Here is a 20356-nt window from a genome sequence, read left to right as displayed (position 1 = left end):
CTTGGCTCCTGGCTTCAGATTGGCATAGCTCCGGCCGTAGCGGCCATTTGGGAGGTGAACCAACGGAAGGAAGACCTTTCTCTCTCTCTCTCTCACTGCCTAACTCTATCTGTCAAATAAATTAAAAAAAAAAAAAAGAAATATTTCTCTTTCTTTGGAAAAAAAAGAACCAACCACTCAAATGTTGCACTGCTGTAATCATTTCTTGTTTATCCTCATTGGGGACCACCTCAAAGCATTTTCTTTCTTTTCAAATATTTTTATTTTTTAATCAATAGGTGACAATCGGACCTTTTTATGGAGTTCTGTGTGATTTTGGGGTGGGAGGGTATACAATGTATAATGATCGAATCAGGGATTAGCATGTCCATCATGACATTTCTTTGTGTTGTGTTGAAATATTCAAAGTTCTGTCTTCTGGCTGGCCTTTCTTTGTTTATTTTTGTTTTTAAAGATTTATTTATTTATTTGAAAGTCAGAGTTACACACAGAGAGAGAAGGCTTCCATCCACTGGTTCACTCCCCAGACGGCCGCAATGGCCGGAGCTGTGCTGATCTGAAGCCAAGAGCTTCTTCCGGGTCTCCCGCACAGGTACAGGGTCCCAAGGACTTGGGCCATCTTCCACTGCTTCCCCAGGCCATAGCAGAGAGCTGGATTGAAGTGGAGCAGCCAGGACTCTAACCGGCACCCATATGGGATGCCAGCGCTTCAGGCCAGGGCGTTAACCTGCTGTGCCACAGCGCCAGCCCCCAAGATTTATTTGTTTAAAAGCCACAGCAACAGAGGGAGGGAGAGAAAATATTCCATTCATAATTCACTCCCCAGATAGCTGCAACAGCCAATTCTGGACTGGGCCAAAGCCAGGAGCCAGAAACTCCATCCCATCTCCCAGGGGCCCAAGTAAGTACTTGGGTCATTATCCACTAGTTTCCCAAGCACATTAGCAGGGAGCTGGATCAGAAGTGGAGCAGTGGGAACTCAAACCAGCACTCAGAAGTGGGCTGCAGTGTCTCAAGCAGCAGGTTAACCCACTGCACCACAATGCCAGCCACTCTTCTAGTTGTTTTGAAATAAATTAGTGATTGTTAACTGAGCTGCACACAGAGCACTCGAATTCACTCCTCAGATCCTGCACCTGTTAACCAATCTCTCTCCCAAAGCGATTTCCTTGTTAAGCTAACAAGTCTTCAATGGTGCATTTCTTTGGTTGAGTCAGCTATAAACCTCTTAAAAACTAGTCTATATGAATAGAATGAGAAATACAATTTTTTTACCAAAAAAGTATAATTATTAAAAAAGGAACATATAAACTTCTAAAAAAAATTTTAAAATTTCACTTTGTCCTCCCTAGAATTAAGATCAATTCTTGGCCAGCGCCGCAGCTCACTAGGCTAATCCTCCACCTTGCGGTGCCAGCACACCGGGTTCTAGTACTGGTCAGGGCGCCGGATTCTGTCCCGGTTGCCCCTCTTCCAGGCCAGCTCTCTGCTGTGGCCAGGGAGTGCAGTGGAGGATGGCCCAAGTGCTTGGGCCCTGCACCCCATGGGAGACCAGGAGAAGCACCTGGCTCCTGCCATCGGATCAGCGCGGTGCGCCAGCTGCAGCACGCCGGCCACGGCAGCCATTGGAGGGTGAACCAACGGCACAGGAAGACCTTTCTCTCTGTCTCTCTCTCTCACTGTCCACTCTGCCTGTCTAAAAATAAAATAAATAAATAAAGATCAATTCTTTTTTCTCCTAGAATTAAGCACCTCTTCCCTTTCTCTGTGTGTTTTTTTTTTTTTTCTCTCCCTCTTCATGCATAGACAAGTGCTCCAAGAAATGGTGTTAGATGGTGGTGGTCAGTTGCTCCATGCTTACTCTACATCTTGCTTTTTCACGTTGGCAATTTGATTTGGACAACTTTTTCTCGTCACTGCATTTTTTTTTTTTTTTCATTTCTGCTTACTACTCATTGCTGAGTTTCTACAGCTGAATTAGGGCCCCAGCAAGAGTGGAGCTGTGCAACAGACCTGTCCGTGAGACCCCCTTGCTGATCGCCCTGCCACCCTCTCATGGCAGCTGACCCCCACTCCACTTGTTCGCCTGGTGGTTCCATTCATAGTTCTGTTTTTGTTTTTTTTTTAGTTTGTTTTGTGGTTGGAACCTGTAAATGAAAATCCAATTATAGCTTCCTCGGTGTTGTTGTTGAAATGAATGAGTCAGCATATATAATTCACATAGATTACACAGAAGAGGGAACTGGTGTGTGACAATGTCGTTAGGGCACTAGTAGTATATTTTAATTCCGATGTGTTTATCACCTTCTCACCCTACAAGCGACTCTGCCTAGAAGATTCATTCCCCCGCAGGCACTGAGTACATTGACATCAAAGGAAGCACACCTGTGGAGCAGCTCTTGTTAACTGTCCTTTGTTAAGCTGAGTGGTGGATTTCCCCCAGAGATTCTAGAGATGCGCTTTTCACTGCGCTCCCTACTTGACTCCCTTTCCTTTCTGCCTTGGCAAACGCTGTCCTGTCTGCCTAGAGAATCCCTCGTCCTCTGCACCCTGGCTAAGGAACTTAGCTAATGCACTTCATCCTTAATCTGCAAGACGGGAGTGCCGATCGCAGCTGCTTCCCAGCCTTGCACAGAGTACGCGAGAAATATTCCCGTGAGGTGCCTGGGACACGGTAGACTCCCACCTCTTAGCCAGTGTTACTAACTCTCTCTCTCTCTCTCTCCCTCTCTCTCTCTCTCTCTCTCTCTTTAATTTGACAGATAGAGTTAAACAGTGAGAGAGAGAGAGACAGAGAGAAAGGTCTTCCTTACATTGGTTCACCCCCCCAAATGGAGCCAGGTGCTTCCTCCTGGTCTCCCATGCAGGTGCAGGGCCCAAGCACTTGGGCCATCCTCCACTGCCTTCCCAGGCCACAGCAGAGAGCTGTGGAAGAGGAGCAACCAGGACTAGAACCCGGTGCCCATATGAGATGCCGGTGCCGTAGGCGGAGGATTAACCTAATGAGCCACGACGCTGGCCCACTAACTTTCTCTCTCTCTCTCTTTTTTTTTTTTTTGACAGGCAGAGTGGACAGTGAGAGAGAGAGAGACAGAGAGAAAGGTCTTCCTTGGCCGTTGGTTCACCCTCCAATGGCCGCCGCGGCCGGCGCGCTGCGGCCAGCGCACCGCGCTGATCCGATGGCAGGAGCCAGGATCCAGGTGCTTTTTCCTGGTCTCCCATGGGGTGCAGGGCCCAAGCACCTGGGCCATCCTCCACTGCACTCCCTGGCCATAACAGAGAGCTGGCCTGGAAGAGGGGCAACCGGGACAGAATCCGGCGCCCCGACCGGGACTAGAACCCGGTGTGCCGGCGCCGCAAGGTGGAGGATTAGCCTATTGAGCCACGGCGCTGGCCCACTAACTTTCTCTTAATGACAAGCATTCCTCTCTCCCTAGGAGATGGATTAGTTCTACTGGGGTTAGACCTGTCATCCTAGCGGTGCTGTCTCTTTCACCATTAGACTTTTCCTAACCAGAAATAATTTGTGAGAATGTGTAATCTTCACTAACCCCTTGAGGTGAGCTGGACGTGTGCCTTCCCTTCTCACCTCTCTCTGCCCCAACCCGCCACCCCCTTTTAGGATCTGCAGTGTCCTAACAATGTAGACGCTGCGATGGTGGAATCAGTGCAGCCAGGAGCTCACAAGAACACGGCCTGAAGGGAGATGTGTACACAAGGGTGCTTCCAAAGGTCTGTGGAAGATGGAATCAAAAGATAAACTTGGGGGCCAGAGCTGTGGTGTCACAGGTTAAGCCGCCGCCTGCAGTGCTGGCATCCTTTACGGGTGCTGGTTTGAGTCCTGGCTTCTTCACTTCCAGTGCATCTCCCTGCTAATGCGCCTGGGAAAGCAGCAGAAGATGGCCCAAGTGCATGGGTCCCTGCACCAGGCTTCAGCCTGGCCCAGTTTAGCCTGCTGCAGCCATTTGGGGGAGTGAACCAGCAGATGGAAGACCTTTCTCTCCGTCTCTCCTTCTCTCTCTCTCTGTAACTCTGCCTCCAAATAAATAAAATCTTTTTTTCTTGCTGCCTGCTGTGCTGGTTTGTGGCCTCGCTGCCATGCCCCGGAAAATTGAAGAGATCAAGGACTTCCTGCTCGTGGCCCGAAGGAAGGATGCCAAGTCTGTCAAGATCGAGAAGAACAAGGACATTATTCAATCTGTACTGTTCCTCTCACAGCCTTCCACTCACCCAATCCCATCGCTTTGAAGCCAGTTTCATCAGTTGTGATCTGGTTTGTCTAGTGCCTCTCACAGCACCCAAATCCACCCCCAAAGGCGATCAGCACAGCTCACCATAATCGTTCATTTTCTCAGAGCAGCGTCCTTCTCTCCCCACCTCCAACTCCCTCCCATAGAAGCATCTGGAAATCCAATAATACGAGGACTATTTGTACATCTCTTACTCTTCATTTTTTTCTGTCTCATGGCATCTTTTTATGCTCAGCAGCTGCAAAAAAATCAATGAATGAATGAAAGAGTAAATTGGGGAGGAAGATGGCTACTGCATACGGCTATCCTCAGAGCCTAATATGTTTATTGCTTGGGGAGTGCTTAAAACATTTCTACTAATTTCCTGAGGGGATCCTCTTGGGATTCATTACATTGCACATATAACTTAATTAAAAGGTATTATATATTTATCCTATGAGCAATTTATTATGTTCCAGAGAGAATCCCTTTGGAATCAATGTCATCACAATTACAACCTAATTTGAGGACATACGATGCCTATTGAGTTACCTGTCCCCATTCAGCAAGTGTCCCATGGGAGTCTGGTGTTCTCCATTTCAGTCCTACAAGTTCAACCACCGTCATAACTACCAGACCAAATACCTGTCCCTACAATACATTTTTAAACACATTAGTCAAAGAAGGACTCAGAAACTTAATAACAAATACTTTGAGATGAATGAAAACAGAAAAATAGCAGCCATGTAAACTTTGACTTCTACTGAAATAAATTCTCAGAGGGAAATGGATAGCTGTAATGCCTACATTGGAAAAGGAAGCCCTTAGGGGCTGGCGCTGTGGTGTAGAGGGTAAAGCCTCTGCTTCCAACACTGCATCCCATATGGGCTCCAGTATGAGTCCCCTGCTATGGCCTGGGAAAGCAGCAGGAGATGGAAAAAGCGCTTGGGCCCCTGTACCCGTTTGGGAGACCCGGAAGCAGCTTCTGGCTCCTGGCTTCAGATCAGCTCAGCTCTGGCCATTGTGGCCATCTGGGGAGTGAACCAGTGGACTGAAGACCTCTCTCTGTCTCTCTCTCTCTCTGTAACTCTGCCTCTCAAATAAATAAATAAATCTAATAAATAAAGGAAAGGAGTAAGAAAGAAAGAAAAAGGAAGGTCTCAGGGCAGGCCTTTGGCTGCCCACATCATAGCATCTGGATTTGAGTCCCAGCCCTGCTGTTGATTCCAGCTTCCTGATAGTGTATACACTAGGAGGCAGCAGGTGATGGCTCAAGTACTTGGGTCCCTGCCATCACATGGGAGAGCTGGATTGAGTTCCTGGCTCCCAGTTTTCGCCTGGCCCAGCCTGGGACCCTGTAGGCATTCAGGAAGTGAGTCAGTCAATAGAGAAATCTGTCTCTCCCTCTCGGTCCCTCTGCTTTCCAAATAAATACATACATCTTTTAAAGAGTTAAGAGAAATGAGAAGGGAGGGAGGGAAAAAGGGTAGCATCATTATAGTCTTATAATTCTATTAACCACATTGAATCTCTTTGTATTAATATCACATTAACATGTATTAATATCACATTAACATGTGATATCACATTAACATGTGAATGATGAGAATTGTGTTGTAGTGATCAGCATGCATTTGCTTTGATCCTGAGAAACTAATGTATAAACAGATTCCTTTTAAAAAAGAAAAGAGAACACTACAGTGAATAGACTGTAACCAGGATAACAGACTTCTGCCAATAGTAGTAAAGTAGCTACACTGGACATTACAAATTGTTTAAAAATAAAATTGAAAATCCAGTTCCTTAGACTGTGTTTCTTTTCTTTTCTTAAGATTCATTTATTTATTTGAAAGGCAGAGATACAGAGAGAGAAAGAGAGAATCTTTCATCCGCTGGTTCACTCCCCAAATGACCTCAATGAGCAAGGCTGGGCCAGACCGAAGCCAAGAGCCAGGAACTTCTTTCAGGACTCTCATGTGGATACATGGGCCCAAGCACTTGGACCATCTTCCACTGCTTTCCAAAGCACATTAGCAGGGAGCTGGATCAGAAGTAGAGAAGCTGGGACTCGAACCGGCACCTATATGAGATGCCAGCACTGCAGAGGCTTAAACTTCTAGACCATAGCACCACCTCCTTCAGGCCACAATTCAAGTGTGCACCAGCTCTGTGTGTCCCCAGCTACTCTGTTAGACAACACAGGTCTTTTTTTTTTTTTTTTTTTTTTTACAGTACAGTGGGGTTTATTCCCCTTTTTACAAAATTTTATTTGTAAATGTACAACAGGCTCCAAGATAACACTTAACTCTTAACACTTCATTCTAACTACGGTGGTATAAGATGTTATGGCCGGGAATCGAGATGTTTAGCTAAGAATGCAATCAAGGGCGTCATCACTTCAGGCACAAGGAACAGCTTACTTTTTGCCAGATTTCTTAATTCCACCTGTGGCCAGGGGGCCCTTCCCCGCAGCCTTCGCTTTTAGCTCCTCGAGTTTCTTCTGCTCCTCTTTCTGTTTTTGCTTGAAAGCCTTATCTTCCTCATCCATCTCCTTGGCCTGCTTCTTGGGCTGTTTCAGGGGCTTCTTCTTGCCACCTTCCCGGCCGGACATGGCGCCTCGACAACACAGGTCTTTATCACTGCCATAGAAAAGTTTGGGACAGAGTTGGCTTAGAGTACTTTTTTTTTTTTAAGATTTATTTATGGGGGCCAGCACTGTGGCATAGCAGGTAAAGCCATCACCTGCAGTGTCAGCATCCCATATGGGGATACATACATACATATACATATATATATATATAGAGAGAGAGAGAGAGAGAGGGAGAGAATCTTCCATCTACTGGTTCACTCCTCATATGGCCACAATAGCCTGTGCTGGACAGGCTGAAACCAGGAACCAGGAACTCTGTCTGAGTCTCCCTTCTCGGTGTCAGGGTCCCAGTATTTGGGCGATCATCTGCTCCTATACCAAGTGCATTAGCAGGAAGCTGGATAGGAAACTGCACAATGGGACTAGAACCTGTTCTCTGATATGGGATGCCAGCCTAACTTGCTGTGCTTTGTTGAGAAACGGATCTGCTGAAGTTGTGTGAGTTGCCTTCTTCAAATGTCCATCAAGGTGAATTGGACATCGGTTCTCCCTTCCTCTCTTGGATTCCTCTGCACATCTCTGTCCCCACAAATCTCTCCTCTCTGAGTTTTTCCTGTCCCCAGTTCCCCGGTTTCATTGAGCCCTTCCTGCTAAATCTCAATCTGCCTTCTGCCAGGGAAGTCTTTTCTGTAGTCCCTCACCCTCGTCGTCATTAATCGCTTGATGCTTTATATAAACATCCTGAAAGCTCACGGAGGACAGGCTCTGTTTGGGACTGATCCCATGTTTCTCTTCCAGACTTCCAGAGCTGATTCTAGGTGCTTGTTTGCTGAGTGAATGGTTTCAAGAAAAAGAAATTCTACACAGCTCCGTGTTGAGTGTGTTCATCAACAGCTTTGTTGCGGTGCTGGCACTGTGAAGCATCAGGTTAAACTGCCACCTGCAACACCAACATCCCATATGGGTGCTAGTTGGAGTCCCCTCTCCTCTACTACTGATCCAGCTCTCTGCTACTGTGCCTGGGGAAACAGCGGAAGATGGCCCAAGTGCTTGGGCCCCCGGACCCATGTGGGAGACCCAGATGGAGATCCGGGCTTGGGCCAGGGCCATCTGGGGAGTGAACCAGACGGAAGGAAGATAGATAGGAAGACTGCTCTCTCTCTCTCTCTGATTCTCTCCCTCTGCTGCACTTTCTGAAACCCAAGGGCCATGGAAGGATATAAGAGAGGAACATTGTTTCTTCCAGTTGACATTCGCTCCTAGAATGTTTGCATCCTTTTCCCAGACTTCATTTACCTGGTGGTGGGGGTGAGAGTGTTACTTAATCTTCAAGGGCTGATCACCTTCTCTGTAAACTTGTCCTGAACAGAATCCATGCCTGGGTTAAACCCACCCCCTTTCCCCTGTGATTGCCTTCTTCATTTGGAAACGTGTGACTGTGTGTTGTAACTGTGCAGACCTGCGGGTTCCAACACAAAAGGGTCTGTGGAGAGAAGGGGTGGCATCTCCAATGCCTGGCTTGCTGAGTTCTAAATTATTATTTTGACAATTCACAAACGAGAAGCTTGGGTTGTGTCCCCTGAAAGTAACCATCTCAGGTCTAAGATGTGGCCAGCTGTGGCTTCAGGTTCCCTTCCCTCAGAAGATCAACCAGGACCCACCTTGAAAACTTGCAGGCATCAATGCCTTATACTGGCTTTGAGGGAAGGAGTGTTAATTATCCATCAGGATAAAATTGGCTTTGATAAATTCAACCAGTCTTTCCTTTCACGAGAGACCAAAGCAAGACTCAAAGAACTCAACTCATAAAGAAAAGCTGGAGGCAGAATTTACACCTGCTGTCTTTGTTCCCAGACACCATGTGATGACTGAGTCTCTACATGGGCTGCCAGGACAAGTCTACTGACAGTCATCGGAACACTTGATCAGTGAAAGGAAGGTATTCTCTCTCATCTTTCTCCTTCCTCCTCCCTCAGAGTTACAGAGAGGGGGGAGAGAGAGACAGACAGACAGACACTTCCATCTGCTGGTTTACTCCCCAAATGGCTGCAACGGCTGGAGCTGTGTGGATCCAAAGTCAGGAGCCAGGAGCTTCTTCCAGGTCTCCTACATGGGTGCAGGGGCCCAAGGACTTGGGCCATCTTCTGCTGCTTTCCCAGGCCACAGCAGAGAGCTGGATAGGAAGTGAAGCAGCCAGGACTCAAACTGGCTCCCATATGGGATGCTGGCACTGTAGGCAGTAGCTTTACCCACTATGCCACAGTGCCGGCCCCAGTAGATACTTTTGAATATATTTTATGGCTAACTAATTTTTTTTTGCTGGTTGTGTATTTCATTTCTTCCACGTTTGTTCACACTGGTTATGAGTAAAATCTGTTGGAGGTGAACGACTTAGTTCAAATTTGGTGTGAGGGACTTAGGACCAACTGAGCCTAGTCAACAAAGGATCGACCAAGAGATTGCAAAAACTACTCCGCTGTGTTGTGGGCGTTGAAGGGCTCCGAGGGATGCAGTGGGAAGTGGGGGCATGAAGCTGGCACTAAGAGTCCTTGATGACTGAGTCTGCACAACTTCGCCGTCATTCTCATGAGCTATCCGTTTTTTTGCAGAGGCCACACTGGTGAACGGGATTGGCATGTGTGTGCTCCACAACTCTGTGTGGCTGGCACTGTTCTCTGCCACTCACCCCAAGAATTACTCTCTTGGCCAGAGTGCAGCTACAGGGGCTTCCAGTTGGCTTTCTCCACAGCAATTCTACAAGGCCAGGAACTGCTAAGGTGGCCATTTGAGGGCTACATTTGGAACCAAGGAAACCAGCAGCGAGCCCAGTGAGGAAGCTGGGTCAGGACACAGTGTATTCATTGGCTCCCCAGCAATGAAGTCCTGAGGGTGCTTAAGGTCTCCAGTTGACTGCGTTAACTCGGAGTCTGCAGTCTGAATGTTCCCCTTTCCCAGTGTATGGTTCCCCAGGTGGGAGCCAGACACAATCACTCAGTTCTCAGCATCCCACCCATCGCCTGAAATCCTGCCCTTACACTCGCTTCTTGGGACCATTCCTGGGCTAGGTAGAGAATCTTGGTGCAAGTGATATATTAAGGGAGTGCTCTGGAAAGGAAGCCAGTGAGAGAGGGCACGGCAGGGAGAAGCAAGGATGGGCTCTCAGCGGAAGACGACGCTCCCCTTCAGCCAGAACGGGGGTGGCCAACACTCATGGTGGGCAGGAGCCAGTAAAAGGCTATCGGGAGAGGGCATTAACAGTGCCTGCTGTAGGTTCCCTGAGTGTGAAGTGGTCCTCAGAAAATCTCATTCTTCCTTTTTTTTTTTGGACAGGCAGAGTGGACAGTGAGAGAGAGAGACAAAGGTCTTCCTTTGCCGTTGGTTCACCCTCCAATGGCCGCCGCGCTGATCCGATGGCAGGAGCCAGGTGCTGCTCCTGGTCTCCCATGGGGGTGCAAGGCCCAAGCACTTGGGCCATCCTCCACTGCACTCCTGGGCCACAGCAGAGAGCTGGCCTGGAAGAGGGGCAACCGGGACAGAATCCGGCGCCCCGACAGGAACTAGAACCCAGTGTGCCGGCGCCGCAAGGCAGAGGATTAGCCTGTTGAGCTCAGCGCCGGCTCATTCTTCCTTCACTGGCACATCTTTTGCTCCCTGATCACCTCTTCCGGGTGAGGATGCAGGCACTTGGCACTGCCTCTAGCGTGGCCCGTGCTGGTTAGAGGAGGAGACAGGCTAAGTGCAGCTCCCGTAGGTCACACAGTTTGCAAGAACTCTAGAAGGAAAGGGCCTCTGTGTTTGCTCTATGGCAGGAGGGTGCAAGTTCCCCTCCAAGAGCACGTTTTGGCTGGAGAGCTCCAAGGGCTGATTTTTCCACCCTAATCCCTTTTCCTATTCAAGTTGCTCAGGTACTGTAGTGAGATTCAAGGGGCACGCCGAAGGGGCAATTCAACAGAATGTGAAAGACGAAATTAGAAGCCAGGCTCCCAATGTGCCTTCTTAGGGTGGCATTTCCAAGCCCCACGAAGCTCAGGTGCATATTAAGTTCCTTGGCATTCCGATTTAATCGTCTGAAAGTCATCTGGAAGAGACAAGCGAACTGCTGAGCCCATCACCTATGGCAATTCTGTTCCCGTAAATCTCCTAATAGCCTGAAATCCCTTAACAGGCTTTTCCCCCGGGAGAAAGCTGTGGCTAATCCTCAAAGCGGGCACTGGAGAGTTTTTTTTTTAAATGTTTGGAATTCACCTTTCCCCGTCTTTGTTTCCTCAAAATACTTCAGCAGTCTGCTCGAGACCCACGAGTGACATTTCCCTTCAACTTCTTTCCGTAAAGACAGCAAAATAACTGCTACCAGGAAAGACCCTTGCCACCTACACGGAGGGGTGGGGAGGTTAGTTAGCACTAAGCCTGGGAGACCCGAGGAAGCAGAGCAGACTTGGGAGTAGGGTAGGACAGGGCGTGCTGGGGGTGGGGTCGGGATTTGTGGCTTTGAAGGGTCATCCTGGTCGCAAATAAATAAAGGTTGATGGGATCCTGAGAAGGCAGGCTGCCTCTCGGAGGGCTAGGACCACGGACTCCGGACAGGCCTTGGGGGTCAGCTCGCGTGGGGCCCCAAGACCCAGGTCCGGTCCCTCATCAAGGCTGGGGGATCCGTTGACGGGCAGGAGCCGCCGCGGCGCAGGAGCTCTGGGTCCAGCTCGTCCCGGGGCCGTCCAGGCTTGGATCTGGCCCTCGGAGAACGCGGAACGCCGGGAGCCGAGACGGAATCCAGACCAGGTGGGCGTCTACCCCGTTCCGGAGCCCGGCTTCAAATCCCCTCCGCCTTTCCTGGAGCCCAGCGTCTGCAGCCGGCGCGGGTGAGCGGGGCGCCGCGATGGGGTCCGGCGGCCCTGAGGGGAGCGCCCGCGCGGGAAGCTTCACGCGCCGCCTCGTCTCGTCAGCGCTCCGGCGGCCTCCAGCGCCCTCAGCGTCCGGGCGCCTGCTCCCGGCAGCCCCGAACGGAAGCAGCCCTTCCCCGGGCCTGCGCCGCGCCCCGCCTCAGCCAATCAGCGCGCCCCCTCGGCCGGCGCTCTGCTGACGCGCCAGGCCGGCCCGCGCCCGCCGCCCTTTTGGCGACGGACCCCTCCCGCGCTCGCCGGGCCCGTTAGCTGCGCGCCTCTTCGGCGACGGCCCCTGGGCGGAGGCGCGTGCGGGCGCGGCCCTGGCGCGCCCCCTGGCGGCCCGGCGGGGCGCTGCGGGCGCGGCGCTGACCCGGAGGCGGCGGCGGCGGTGCCCGGATGGAGGCACGTCATTGTCCCCCGCCGGGCGGCAGGGCTGTGTGCGGCGGCGGCGGCGGCGGCCGAGGGGGATGGAGCGAGCGCCGAGCCGGGTCAGGTAAGCTCCCGCCTCCTTCCCGCCTGCCGCAGTCCGGCGTGGGGCCCGCCGAGCGCTCCGCTCGCCTCGGCCGCAGCCGGCCCGGCCGCCCCTTAGCCGGCGCGGCCCGCCGGGAGGCTGGCGCGGCCCCTCTCCCGCCACCCCCTCCGCTGCCGCGGGGCCGCCCGGGACCCCGCCGCGCCGGGGGTGGGGGGGCAGCGCCGCGACCGCGCCGGGGCCGGGCCAGGCCGCTGGGGAGGGGGCGGCGGCCGGGCGCCGGGGGAGCGGGGCTGCGCGGGAGGCCGGACCCCCCTGGTTGCCATGGACACTGCCCTTCCACCCCCGCCGGCCCCAGCCCGCCCCCTCGGCCCGCGGGGCCGTGCGGGCTCCGGGCGGCCCGGCCGGCTGGGGTCGGCCGGGGTGGGCGTGTGCCGGCCGCGGAGCCCCGGGCCCGCCGGCCCCCGCGCCCCTCGCGGCTTGCGGGCTCGCCTCCCCACCCCCACTCCGCCCCTCGCGGAGACAAACTTTGGCAACCCCGACGCCCCCTTCCCCGGGCCGGGGCTCGCGCGGGGGGCCCGTCCACCTGTCCGCGGCCGCCGACTTGTCCACGCCGGCCGGCCGGCCGGCCCGGGCGCAGCGGGCACCCCGAGGGGAGGCTGCGGGGCGGGCGAGAGGCGGAGCCGGAGCCGGGCGGCGCGTCCCCAAAACCATGTGTGCCTCGGTGCCCGTCCTTTATCTCGGGGCGCAGGGAGAGCCGGGCCGCCCGGGGGGAGAGGGGTCCCTTTCGGACGTTCCAAAAGAGGGGGGAAATAATAATAATTTTTTTTTTTTTTTTTGGTGGCGACGGAAGTTTTCCGCTGCGGGACTTGAACCTCTCTCTGCAGTGGGTGCAGTGGGGATGACTTTTTGTTGAATGGGTGTTCAGGGCCGGCTGCTGCTGCTGGTGGGGGTGGTGGGGGGCGCCGCGTTGGTGATGGGGAACCCACACGCGGCCCGGACCCTGGTCCCAGTTAGCATCGGGGTTGGAGAGATCCCCATACTTTTTTTTTTTTTTTTTTTTTGGTGGAGGCTCAACATTTTTCACAGTTGCACGTTTTAAGCGTTCATTGTACTTTTTAAAATTTTTTTTACTGTATTAACTCATTCAAAGTGCATAGGGGATGTGAATAATGAGTTTCACTTATTTGTTTTTACTTAGGGTCAGTTTCACTTTCTTTTCTGTACCCCTGAATCAAGTCTACAGTAAGTATTTGGTTTAAGGGCTAATCGTTTGTTTGCCTAAGTAGAATCAGAGCCCAGGTTGTATCTTTTTTTTTTTTTTTTCTTAAACCTTGTGTATGTTTTTCTTCTAAAACGGAAATGCTACAAGAATGTGGATTACATTATGTAGAAGCACAGTGATAACAGTTTCTTTTTAGCTGTGTTGATACCGCCTCAGTGTGTGTGTGGATTGCTACACTGTTTACATGGTGATATAATCTTTAGGAAAAAAAAAAAAGTAGAATAAGGCGTTCTCAGATTGGGTCACCATAGGGGGTTGGAGTGGGAGGGCCTGGGGAAGGAAGGCATCATCTGTGACTGTCATTCCTGCACACAAACCCCCGCCTTGATTCCGTGTGTGTTTTAAACATGCCTTTGTAACTTTTTGTGTTAGCATCCAAAGATGTTGAGAGAAGTTTCAACTCTCCGTTGATGTAATTGCTTTAAAGCCCTGAACTTTCATGACGGGCGTGCTAAGGAGAGTAAAGAACGCAACAAGCACTTCAGAAAGTTCTGGGAAAAGGGAATTAAGAGAGAGGTGTGTTTTGCTGTGAAATAATTTTGATATCCATGAGCAGTTTTTTCATTGTACGCATTTTCCGTGAACTTTTGAAGACCCCTTGTGTGTGTGGATTTTGAATTTTTTTTTTGGCGCTAAAACAAAGATAGCTTTAATCTCATTTTCCAAGAATTTTTTGAAGTGCCTTTTAGGTGACTGGTAAGTCCTACTCGACACTGTTTGGCTTCAGGAAGGGTTATCTCTGCAGCATTTGGGGTTGAGTGTGGCACCTGATGGCTTCAGGTGAGACTTCATTGATCCAAAATTAAGGCTGATTGACGCTTGAGGCTTTTTTTTTTTTTTTCAAAGAGTTGCTTTTCTTTCCAAAAGGTTATTGGAGCAAGTAAAAACGGTTTTATTTGGTTGTTTGTTAATGATTGTCCTGAAGGGATGTTTATGCCGGGGAAAGCAGGGTTTGCCGTTAGTTAATGTTACTGTAGGTAGGGCCCATTTAGCCAGGGCCCATTTAGCCTTGTCTTGCTACTTTGTTTTGATTTTCTTCTTCCTTTTCTTCCTCTTATTTTGTTTCTTATTCCTGTCCCCACGCTGGTTTCATAATTTCTTTTGACTGTTAAATAAGGAAGGGTAAACTCTATTGGGTGACACAGCTCAAGCTTCCTGAATGAGGGTCACAGATCTTTAATTGTTTTAAAATTTTAATTCAGTTTTTTTTCTTAGTTCATTAAGACCTAATTAACTTCTACTTTACTGTTTCTACAGAAGATTTCAAAAACTTTACAGCTGTATGTTTTGGGGGTGGCAATGTTAATTAAAAATCAGACAACAAATTTAAGGCTTTTACAATATCCAGTGCAGTATTTATAATGTTCGTTGGAGTGGCATGTGCATTGTCCTTTGTATTTACTGTGTTGGATACATTTCTTAAAGCAGATTTTAAAGGCTGTTCCTACTTCTGAGTTTAAGGATTAAAGAAGATACATATGAACCCCTCAGCACAGGCTGGTGCTAAGAGCAAGTGCTGGCTATTTCCTGCTTTCAGGATTTGTTCACTCATTTGTTCAGTTCAGATGTAAATGAGAACGTGATAGCAACAAGTACAAGGCCTGGGTGCTGTGGGGTGAGCGCTGGAGAGCCACAGGCCTGGTGCGGTGAGCTTGGAGGAGGGCTTTCTCCCCCAGTGTTGGGAAGGGGGTTGTCAGGAAGGTGTCTGAGGAAATGAATTCTGAACTCAGCAGTGTGAGCTGGCAATGCTGGGAGGTTGGAAAAGGCAGAGCCTAGGGTGAGCTGGGAAGGGAATGTGGGGTAGTTTGGGGAGGTTCCTGGGTCAGAGAGTGCCCGTCCAGGTGTTAGGCCACTGTGCCGTGGGCAGGCTGACGGGTCACTCCCAAGCAAGGTGAGCAGGGGAGGGTCAGCTCTAGGTTTGGCTGCCCTTGGGCAGTTGCAGACACATTCCTGAAAGTGCTCTGCTCACCGGGTGGGATGTCCCTGAGGGAGCCCAGCAGGGAGTGCTAGACCTGTCCTCCAGGCCCAGCTGCCTAGTCTTCTGGCTTACCGTGGCTTCTCGCGTCTCTCCGAGGTTCATTCTAACATTAAACAGGTTAACGTGCCTTCAGTGGCTAATGAACCGCCTGCTCAATTAGTAGATTTTAAAATAGAATTCAAAGAGAAAACGAAGTAGTTTTGTAATGCATTTGTGTTCAGGTTTGATGTCTTATGAGTTTCATTTAAAAATAAATCATACATACCATACAAATGAAGCTCTTCAGACAAATGGTTTTATTTCATAGGCGAGACTTCCCATAATTATACTTTTTTTGGAATGTCATATTTTTCATGCAGTGTCAGTTTGTACTTCAAGATCACAGTTAAAGTTAGATCTTTCTCTTCCAAGTAGTTGAGATTGTTCCCTGAGGAAGTATATGTGAATTGGAAATGTAGTCAAATCCATCAGTGTGTATACTGTTTCTAGTTGTAAGCAGTGGAGAGGAGAAAATAGGTACTTATATAGTAAATATATAGAATTGGAAATTGAGGTGCTTAATTATAAATGGAAAATCAGACTTTGAGGGGACATGGAATAGAATGAGAAGTTCTTCTGATCAAATACTTCTTTGAAGGTTTTAAAATAAAGATTGTTGACACTTTTAGATTTACATGGTGTTGTATGTTCCAAGGATGTTTGAGTGATTTGTTTAAAAATAATTGGAAGTGGTGAGAATAGCTTTCCAGGATCTGATGATAGGGTGAATGGATGACTTTTCTCACTTCATGAAACACTGTATGTTCTTGTCTTTTGCAGAGTTGAACAATGACCATAGTTGACAAAGCTGAACCTTCAGACCCATCGGCCTATCAGAACCCACCTGGCAGTTCGGAGGCAGTCTCGCCTGGAGACATGGATGCAGGTTCTGCCAGCTGGGGTGCTGTGTCTTCATTAAATGACGTGGCAAACCACACCCTTCCTTTAGGACCAGTACCTGGTGCTGTAGTTTACTCGAATTCTTCTGTAGCTGATAAATCAAAGCCATCACCACAGAAAGACCAAGGTACTGCTTTCTGTAAAGGCCCTGCCAGAGATTTTCTGTGTGCGTGCTGTTGGTGGTGTGCGGGTCCAGAGAGGGGCTCATCCCTGGTCCCCGCGCAGGTGCTTTGTTTATGGGATGCATGTCACTGTGCTCTGTTCCATGTTCATAATTAAGATACTAGGATATTAATAATTGTTTTGTTTCTAATTTTTAAAAAAATTATTTTTATTTTTAAAGATTTATTTATTTGAAAGAGTTACAGAGAAAGGTAGAGACAGAGAGAAATGTCTTCCATCCATTGGTTCACTCTCCAGATGGCCGCAACGGCTGGAGTTGTGCCGATCAGGATCCAGGAGCTTTATTTATTTATTTATTTTTGACAGAGTGGACAGTGAGAGAGACAGGTCTTCCTTTTGCCGTTTATTCACCCTCCAAAGGCCGGCACGCTGCGGCCAGCGCACTGCACCGATCTGAAGCCAGGAGCCAGGTGCTTCTCCTGGTCTCCCTTGTGGGTGCAGGGCCCAAGCACCTGGGCCATCCTCCACTGCCTTCCCGGGCCACAGCAGAGAGCTGGCCTGGAAGAGAGGCAACCGGGACAGAGTCCGGCGCCCCAACCGGGACTAGAACCCAGTGTGCCAGTGCTGCAGGTGGAGGATTAGCCTAGTGAGCCACTTTATCCTTCTGAGACTTGGGATGGGCAAGTTAAATTACCTTGACTGCTCAGCTACCCAGTAGTTGTTATAGTTCTCTAAGTAGATTTCTTTAAAAATTTAAAGATTATTTTTTTTTTTAAATGGTTGCCTTTCTAGGGGTGGGGAACCTTTTTTCCTGCCAAGGGCCATTTGGATAGTTAGACATCATTTGTTATGGGCCATACAAAATTACCAACCTAAAAAGTAGCCTGCTATGGATTTATTGAATTTTGAGTACCTCCTGGGCTTGCCTTGGCAGGGCCAGATTAAATGATTTTGTGGGCCTTTGTGGCCCGTGGGCCGGATGTTCCCCACCCCTGTAGCAAACAGGCTCTCCCTGGCTAATGTTTTTTTGCTGTTAAAAACCAGCTGTACTACTAATAAAGCTCCTTGTGACAGAGCAGATGATACAAATGTTACGTTTGTTAAAATATTACAAATGTGGTTACATATGTTAAAATTCACCCAGATAAATGAGACATTGACACTTTTAGTTGGTCCTTCTAAGATTTTTTGAATTTTAAGACTTGAAGATTTGACATCCAAAGAAGGGTGATAGAGTTTCTACTGAGGGCGTTGTTTGGCGTAGAATAACTCGTCTCTTCTGTTTGGAGTCACCTGGTTTGTTGTGGGGGAGAGAGGTGGTTTGGTTTGCTGAAGGTGTTCTGAGTGGAAGCAAAGTGGATACCACAAAACACAAGCTACTTGCTGGGCTGTGCCTCGTTGAGGGTTAGCTCCTTTGACTCGTTTCCCACAGGACACCTTCTCCACATCTCCAGCCTCCCTGGCTCACATCTCCCACTGTGCCGTCCTGAGGGGTCCCTCCCCACCGTCCGCAGCTCGCTCCCTTTTCCTGGTCTTGCTGTCTGTCCCTCCAGAGCTGAGGCCTGTCTGTGTCTGAGTGCTCAGCCTCTGCGGAGCATGCCCGCCTGTCGTGTGCCGAGGAGCTGGCAGGCCTCTGAAAAGCTGGGCTTGGCTGTGGGTGATTTTGAGCTTTGCTCAGTAAGCTGTCGCTGAGCTTCCCCTGAGTTCTGATCGCATGTGTGGTTACCAGGAATCTGTAAAAGGCTTGAACGTGGACGAGACCCTTTAGGCCACGTACAGCATGCTTACCGGTGTGTCTGGTGGTGACTGACGGCTTGAGTTCAGAACCGTGGTGGTAAATCTGCTGCTGGGATCAGAACTGAGCCCGCCTGGGTCCTGGGGAGAGTCCGCTCAGTGACATGACAGTGGTACTGAATGTAGGGGGTACTTCAGAGTTCATGGAAAAATGAAATGACAAGTTAAAGCTATAGATGCGTACAAATAAAGGCTTACGAAGTTAACTGTAAGGTGGAGTGTGCTGCCTCCTTGACCACCTGCTGCTGGGGTTGTGCAGACAGAGACCCCGTGCCTAGTGATTCTCGTGAGCTCTCTAAGTACCATTTAGACATCGCCTGGATGTGTAGGGAGGGGCTTGACCCCTGCTCCATTGATGGTGGCGTCACTTCCTTTTGAAAACCTGTTATTAGGAGTGGGCATTTAGAGTCACAGTTGCGTGCCTGAATCTGAGCCCCAGCTCTGGCTCCTGATTGCAACTTGTGCCAGTGCAGATCCTGGGAGGCAGCGGGGATGGTTCAGATAACAGTTCCTGCCGTCCACGTGGGAGACCAGGATTGAGTTCCAGGCTCTCAGCTTTGACAGCCCAACCCAGGCCCATGTTGGCATTTAGGGAGTGATCCAGTGAATGAGTGCTCTGTCTGTCTCTCTTTGCCTCTCGAATAAATTAAAAAAAAAAAAAAAAACTTTATTTAGAAAAATTTTAAGTGACTATAAGACAGTAGTTAAGAGAAATCTCATGTAACCATCAGTCACTTGGACGTCAACTCATGGCCAATTATGCCAGTTAACCCCCCCCCCCATTATTTAAAGCAAGTCTGATACTTCCTATTTCAATTTTGAATATGCTAGTTGTGTATCTAAAGGATTTGTCTCTGAAAAATAAAGTCTTTGTATTAGTAATGCAGTCAGTGTTCTGTCTCCCTGGTTGTCCCATCATCCTTTGTCAGCAGTTGGCTGTAGAAAGCATTGTGACAGGGTCTACACTTTGCACTGGGTGGGATGTCTTTTAAGTTTCTTTCTTTCTTTTTTTTTTTTTAAAGATTTTATTTATTTGAGAGGTAGAGTTACAGACAGTGAGAGGGAGAGACAGAAAGGTCTTCCTTCTGTTGGTTCACTCTCCAAATGGCCACAGTGGCTGGAGCTGTGCCAATCCAAAGCCAGGAGCCAGGAGCTTCTTCCCGGTCTCCCACACAGGTGCAGGGGCCCAAGGACTTGGGCCATCTTCTGCCTTTCCAGGCCTCAGCAGAGAGCTGGATTGGAAGAGGAGCAGCCAGGACTAGAACCGGCACCCATATGGTGTGCCCGTGCAGCAGGCAGAGAGAGAATTCTCCTGCACCATGGCGCCGACCCCTCTTAAGTTTCTTTTAGTGTGTAACCTTCTCCCCTTTTTATTCTTGCAGTTTATTTATTGAAAAAACCAAATCATGTAGAGTTTCCTACATTCTGGAGTCTGTCTTTTAAAATGTCCTTGTCTCCCCTCTAGTTCCGGCACACTGGTGATGAGGTTTAGAATCTTGATCAGATTCAGGTTTGATCAAGTGTTGCTATTTGTTTAGTTTTGGAAGAAGCCTGCAAAGCTCTGTTTTAAAACATGTGTTTCTATTTCTAGCCCTAGGTGATGGCATTGCTCCTCCACAAAAAGTTCTTTTTCCATCTGAGAAGATTTGTCTTAAGTGGCAACAAACTCACAGAGTTGGAGCTGGGCTCCAGAATTTGGGCAATACCTGCTTTGCCAATGCAGCCCTGCAGTGTCTAACCTACACGCCGCCTCTCGCCAATTACATGCTATCACATGAACACTCCAAGACATGTAAGTGGTCTGTGTCCTGGTATGTTTGCAGAATTGTGGAAAAATAACCTACCTTGATTTTTTTTTCTCTGGGGTGACAATGAAGAATTAAGTCAAGGTATTTGATCGCTAAGGTATTTGATCGTTTATTCTTTGAGAAAACAAAGAGGAAGAGGACTCTGAGGATTCGTATGCAAGTTGCATAAAGCGTTTTGCTCCTACTGTGACAGTATTGAAAAAAGAAACACTTCACCTGCATTTAGCATTTCTGCACCACAACCTCCCCACGCTGGTTTCC

General features: G+C 49.3%; 2 protein-coding genes and 1 non-coding gene across 12 annotated transcripts in view; 1 reads left to right on the top strand and 2 right to left on the bottom strand.

The window, feature by feature from the left end:
* Positions 1-6471: 6471 nt before the first annotated feature.
* LOC149120324 (translation machinery-associated protein 7) lies at positions 6472-6875 on the bottom strand. Its single transcript, XM_070064378.2, has one exon. The coding sequence runs from the start codon at positions 6838-6840 to the stop codon at positions 6646-6648; it is 195 nt and encodes a 64-aa protein (XP_069920479.1). The 5' UTR covers positions 6841-6875; the 3' UTR covers positions 6472-6645.
* Positions 6876-9154: 2279 nt separating this feature from the next.
* LOC127488706 (uncharacterized) lies at positions 9155-11787 on the bottom strand. The gene is made up of 2 exons (XR_011384533.2): positions 11608-11787; positions 9155-11189 (listed from the first exon to the last, which is right to left on the bottom strand). It is a non-coding gene; the product is annotated as an uncharacterized LOC127488706 (transcript).
* A 252-nt stretch (positions 11788-12039) lies between these two features.
* Positions 12040-20356, top strand: part of USP42 (ubiquitin specific peptidase 42) — a 51525-nt gene continuing 43208 nt past the window's right edge. For 2 of the 10 annotated variants that reach the window (XM_070064373.2, XM_089320906.1), the window contains exons 1-4: positions 12068-12192; positions 13370-13413; positions 16251-16497; positions 19879-20079. In XM_070064373.2, coding sequence (XP_069920474.2) covers positions 16260-16497; positions 19879-20079 — 439 coding nt within the window. In that variant the 5' untranslated portion in view covers positions 12068-12192; positions 13370-13413; positions 16251-16259. Of the gene's footprint in view, positions 12193-13369; positions 13414-16250; positions 16498-19878; positions 20080-20356 lie in introns of those variants that run through there. The other 8 variants (XM_051838982.3, XM_051838979.3, XM_070064375.2 and 5 more) reach the window with 6 other exon arrangements.

Source organism: Oryctolagus cuniculus, chromosome 19, assembly GCF_051225735.1.
Source record: "Oryctolagus cuniculus isolate XC-2025 breed Fujian yellow rabbit chromosome 19, ASM5122573v1, whole genome shotgun sequence".
NCBI lineage: Eukaryota > Metazoa > Chordata > Mammalia > Lagomorpha > Leporidae > Oryctolagus > Oryctolagus cuniculus.
This window is presented reverse-complemented; position numbering and strand designations above follow the sequence as displayed.

Excerpts from the sequence above, each read along its gene's own strand:
- LOC149120324 (XM_070064378.2), bottom strand. The coding sequence starts at position 6,840 with ATGTCCGGCCGGGAAGGTGGCAAGAAGAAGCCCCTGAAACAGCCCAAG.